At 41.7% G+C, this 5,938-nt stretch overlaps 1 protein-coding gene across 1 annotated transcript; it reads right to left on the reverse strand.

The window, feature by feature from the left end:
* Window positions 1–4,057: 4,057 nt before the first annotated feature.
* Window positions 4,058–5,212, reverse strand: HTR1B (5-hydroxytryptamine receptor 1B). The gene has a single exon (XM_030195624.1). The coding sequence runs from the start codon at window positions 5,210–5,212 to the stop codon at window positions 4,058–4,060; it is 1,155 nt and encodes a 384-aa protein (XP_030051484.1).
* Between the last annotated feature and the right edge of the window lie 726 nt (window positions 5,213–5,938).

A 5,938-nucleotide genomic window follows, 5' to 3' on the forward strand; every position in this document is an offset into this window, starting at 1 on the left:
AGATATAAGGCCTCCCCCGAAAGTAGGACCTAGCAAATTTTTGTTTGAAAGCAGGGCCGCTGACAGCCAGACAAGGCCGCCCCCCCACCCCCACCCGAGGTCGCCGGACCCCCCCCCCCCCCTCCACCCACCTTCCGTCACTCCCGGAACTAACCTTAAACGCCTCCTTTCACCTTCACAGCAAGCAGCAGCAGGGCAGACCTCTCCTTCCTTCCATGCCCCGCCCTCGCGGACGTTATATCAGGCGAGGACGGGACATGGAAGGAAAGAGTGGCCTGCCCTGCTGCTGCTTGCTGCGAAGGTGAAAGGAGGCGTTTAAGGTCAGTTCCAGGAGCGATGGAGGGTGGGCGGGCCAACCCCAATGTTTCCCCGAAAAATAAGACAGCCCCTGAAAATAAGACCTAGCACATTTTGGGGGGCAAAAATTAATATAAGACAGTGTCTTATTTTCGGGGAAACACTGTAGTTTCAGAAGTGTTTGGAAACATATAGACAAAGAGCAGGACCTAAACTCCTTCTGAACACCTTTAATGTAACTATTTGATGATTAGAAATCTTCACTTTTTGCTTAAGACCGTGTTCTAAGTTAACTCGGTACATCTGAATTTCAGCTACAATATTCTTTTACATTGGAACTTCATCCCAGGGGCACAAAGGGGTAAAAGCTTTCTCCCTTTTGGTGCCTGGCAGCTCACCCAAGGAAGGCTGAGTCCTTGACCTAGATGCCTCGGTTTGGTTTCAGGTGACTAGAGTTAGGTGGATTTTCAGCTGAACAAAGGTATCTAAGTTTTGTACTAAAAGTTCAGGTTGTAAGCCTACTAATTTTATGCCTGGATTTAGGAACTGTATACTCCTATTAATAAAAATGTGATATGTGACATTAATGTGCAGAAACATACCTTATTTACCCCACAGCCCATAGGGAATAACTGGTCCTATGCTGAATAATGTGCACCTTCTCACCTTAACACATGCCCCATCTTTAGGGACAGAGGTATAACTAGGTGCCCAGTACACTTACCCCCAGATTCTATATATATGACCAGATTCTATATATGGCGCCTAAAAAATACGCTTAGTCGATACTGTAGTGCCTAAATCTACATGCATCCATTTACACCTCTAAAAACCTGGTGTAAATCTGTGCATGCAGATTTAGGCGCACTGACCTGTATTCTGTAATTACACGTGTACATTTTGGAATGCCCACAAAACATCCAATAAATACACCCATAAACATGCTCCTTTTAAGCTACGCACGTTTATTTTGAACTGCGCACTTTGCAACTTAGGCGCAGTTAATTATAGAATATGCTTAGCCATTTCCATGTATACATTGTAATTATTGCCAATTAGTGCTCGTTATTGCTTGTTAAAGTGCTGTTAAAAACGTTGATTAACTTGTTCCACCAATTAAGTAACGTGTATTTCTCCGCGTGGAATCTAGGTCCCATATATAGGATCCAGGGGACAGCGCGCAAATTTCCACGTGCATGCAACTCAAACGGGGGCGTGGTCATGGGAGGGGGTAAAGGGTAGATCAGGGGCATTCACTAAAAATGCACATGGTATTACTAAATACTGGAGATCTGCACTCACTTGTTGGCCACTTAAATTTAGGATCTAGTTAATTTAGGGGCCCTTTTACTAAAGAGTTGGTGCACAGCAACAGACTTGCCACGTGCCAATCTGGAACTACCGCTGGAGCCTGCAGTAGTTCCCACCCCCAATGCGCATCATTTCCAGTGCTACCTGGTTACCACCAGATTAGAGAAGGAACCCTTACCGCCACCTCACTGGGTAGTGGTAAATACTCCCCCTCCAGAAATGGCCACATGGCAAGTGGTTCACTTACTGCATGGCAATTTCTTTTTTGTGAATGACAGCTTTTTACCCACTGCGGTAAAAAGGAGCCTCAGGACATGTCAAAAACATGAACGGATGCTAGCACAGGCCCCCTTTTACTGCAGCTTCATATAAGGACCCCTTAGGTACCTACATTTAGATGCTCAGCAGGGAGAATTTCCATGTTATGATGACAGGCCCTAAGCTCCATATTTTGTTTTAGATTCTGAGGAGAAAGAAGCATGCTATTAACTGCTATTACCAATGTGACTTTAAGTAAATCATGGATTTTCCCCCCTGCAGGTCCTAATCCAAATCCCATTCAGGTATCACATTAATACCTATTCACATTAGCAGTTCAGAAACTTGAATTTCAGAGATTTAAAAACAAAAGAAAACAAACAAGTGTAGTTATGATTAAAAAAAAAGTATATCTGCTAATTGAAACATAGCAAAAATATTTAACAATGATATATATTTAGGACTAAGACAGTGGCTCCCAAACCTGGTCCTGGAGGCACCCCAACCAATCATGTTTTCAGGATATCCACAATGAATATTCATGAAAGAAATTTGCATACACTGCCTCCACTGCATGCAAATCTCTCTCACGAATATTTACTGTGGATATCCTGAAAACCTGACTGACTGGGATGCCTCCAGGAACTGGTTTGGGAACCACTAGACTAAGAAGTAGGATTAAGACTTAAACTCAACCTATACAGTGTTGGATTTAGGAATCGCTACTTTAATAGATTCTTAGGGTTTTCTCGTTCCCTTTTACTTATTTTTCTGGGAAAATATTTAGTCAGTTGAGAATTCGTGCTCACCTCTAGAAAATGTGTGTGGGCCGGGGGAGGGAGGGGAAGGAAAAATTCTAATTGGATGGGTGGAACAGAAGTGAGCCACAAACGAGTTAAGGAATTGTGGCAAGGGCAAATTATGATCTGGCTTGGAATTTGTTTTTTTAATGCATCTACAGTACATTCTCAGAGTATATAATGGAAGCCATGCTAGAAGTACGAGTAGGAAGGTGAACAGGAAAGTACATAAGACAACTGCCTTGAAACAAGGCATTTCATAGCACAGGATGGTCTCTGCCTTTAACACCATCCACCTTTAATAATATCAGAGGGAGATGATGCATACAGATGAGCAACATCTGCAGTTGAGCTTGTTTTCCAATGCTCAAATTCACATAAGTACCCTAGAAGTGATAACAATGACAATACACCTTCAAAGGTCAGCCTAATTCATGACTAATTGCTATCAATAGCTGTATTAATATGTGCTTTATCAGCAGCTCTAGTGATCTTCCCATCATGAGCTCCATTAACTCCCAGCTAATATGTATTACTACAGCCACTCTGAATAAGATATCAGCTTTTAAACTTTGGCACCAGCACACATACCACAAACATAGTTTGCTTCGTAAGACATCACTTGACAACCACTGAGCATCTGCACAAATTATGCATTCCCCTGTAAACACTCATGGATGGTTGCTCTCAAACGTAACATTTTTAAGTAAGAAAATAAAGGATTTGTGATGCCAGCATATATATAATTTTTTTTTGCTCTGTCCAAACAATATATATGTATATATATATAATTTTTTTGCTCTGTCCAAACAAAACTTTAGCATTTGGAACTTTTACAGGCCATAAGAGTCCACGTAGGTCCCTGAATTTATTTTAAGTAATCAAAAGTTTGTATGAACATTAGAACAGTTTCAATGCATTTGCTTTTAAGAGTTTCTATGCAAGCATTTCTAAAGCAAGTCTGATGATCAATTTAGTTCAAGTCCTGCCAATAGTTGCAGTTAATCTGTCCAAAAAAATATATATATAAGCTTGTCCCAAAGCTCTCGATATTCTTGATTTGCTCTGCTACAATTTAACATATAAATCCACTAGGACATGCCTGTCCATATAATGGTAAATGTTCCTGCCCAACACTCTATTTTCTTAAGATTGCACTACAGTTAGTATTATGACCATGGTATAGCACAAACTCTTATAGAATGTACACCCCACCCACTGCAACACATACCACTAGCGTTCGTGTCGGTCTCTGTTTGGAGAAATGTTGGGCAGTACAGGATTCTCCACACTGAACATCTCAGAACACTGTAAGAAGAATCAACCTACCTGTAGAACTAGACCCAACCCAAGTGCATTCAAGTAGTTTTATAGAACACAGGAGTCAAAAATCAGCATGTGCATCTAAAACGCATCAGTTTGTGAAAAGCTTGTTTAAAGTCCTCGTTTGACATAGTATAGATTATGGGGTTAATTAAAGAGTTGAGATATCCCAGCCACGTGAAAAAGTCAAAAATGGACACGTGGAACCAGCAAGCTTCCTTACAGATAGGCAGCACCAAGGTGATGATGAAGAAGGGTAACCAACAGACAATGAAAGCTCCCAGGATAATTCCCAAAGTCTTGGTAGCTTTCCGTTCTCTTGCAGCCATGATCTTCTTCTTCTCCAAAAGGGCATCTGAAACTTTAACTTTAACCTGATTCAAATAGACTGGAGATCCTGTTTCACTGGACAGATCAGGAGCCTTGGAGTTTAAGGAAGATACAGACACCGATTCGGGCGAATCGGTTATCAGATGAGCCCTTGTCAATCTTTTCCCAGTTTTCTTTGGTGACTGTTTAAAAATCCTGGATCTGGCTTCCACGTAGATCCTTCCATACAGTGCAATGAGAAGTAATGTGGGGAAGTAAAATGCTCCAACGGTGGAGTAAATTGTGTATAAGATGTGGTCTGAATTCACTTCACAGACAGACAGTTCTCCTTCAACTTTCGCTTGTCGCCAAAAAAAAGGGGGCATGGAAATTGAGATGGAAAAGACCCACACAAGCACAATCATAACAGCTGCCCTCTTGGGAGTCCTTTTCTTGGCATATTCCACTGCATCAGTGATGGCCCAATATCTGTCCAAAGCTATCACACACAAATGCAGAATGGATGCACTGCAACAAGTGATATCTGACGATAACCACACATCACAGACTACCTGACCCAGAGTCCATTTGCCAGTCACCGTATACATAGTGCTGATGGGCATTACAAGAATAGCTACTAAGAGGTCAGTGAAAGCCAGGGAGGCTATGAGATAATTGGCAGGAGTGTGCAATTTTCTGGTCTGATAGACTGTTGCTATTACAAATGCATTGGACAATACAGTGGCCAGGGTAATAACAGCCAGAATAATGGTGAGGATTATCTGCCAGGAGGACAGCCCAGATACCAATTGATAGTTTTCTAGATTGCTACAATTTTTATCATGGTAAGAGTCATTGGTCTGAAAAACATTCAGACTGTCAGGTGCTGGTGGGCAACGGGTTTGCAGCTCCATCACTCAGGCTGAGCATTCATTTGAGCAAAAGCTTTTCAATTAAAACGCTGGGAGTTTACAATCCTGCATGAGTCCTCAAGGATCACACATTGTGATGCTAATTCACCAGAAACGATTCCGATCAGGAAGGGCAGGCATGGCTTAACATTTTGTTCATCCACATAAACCCGGTACAAATCGTACGATGACATACACAAGAGTAACTTTACTGCAAAAGTCTTAATTGTCTTCATTGGCATGATCATGTTACAGGGTCACAGTGAAGGAAACTGATTCTCATACACGAAAGCAAATAAAACACAGCAAGAAATGGGGTTCTCATACGTGTGGTGGCATTGGAAGCAATCGACTGTTCGTTATCCAGTACCACCAAAAAGCCCATCACAAGAGTTAATCCATCACCTACCGGATTTTAACGTCTTTTTACCAAAAGAGCTTGGAATGAAAATTTCACCAGGCATCTCTGAGGATTCCACACAGTACCTCAAGGTTTAAAATAAACAATTTTCAATAGGCTGCATAAGAGGCAAGCTCTGACATTTATTTTAACAGGTTACTACTGTCTGTTTCATTTTTCTTTTCTTTTTTTCACTCAAGTTTCTTTTTCTGCATGTTGGACCTGGGTTAAGAAGTCCTTTGCTAAGCAAAGCTGAGAGAGAGTTAATGCAGTTGTGTTACCTGCAGGATCCGGGGGGTTTTCAGTTGCTTTGGAAAAAGTAGACGTGC

Source organism: Microcaecilia unicolor, chromosome 3 (genome assembly GCF_901765095.1).
Source record: "Microcaecilia unicolor chromosome 3, aMicUni1.1, whole genome shotgun sequence".
In the NCBI taxonomy this organism is placed as follows: Eukaryota; Metazoa; Chordata; class Amphibia; order Gymnophiona; family Siphonopidae; genus Microcaecilia; species Microcaecilia unicolor.

What these genes read in the sequence shown, in the direction of transcription:
- HTR1B (XM_030195624.1), bottom strand. Translation starts at nt 5,212, where the DNA reads ATGGAGCTGCAAACCCGTTGCCCACCAGCACCTGACAGTCTGAATGTT.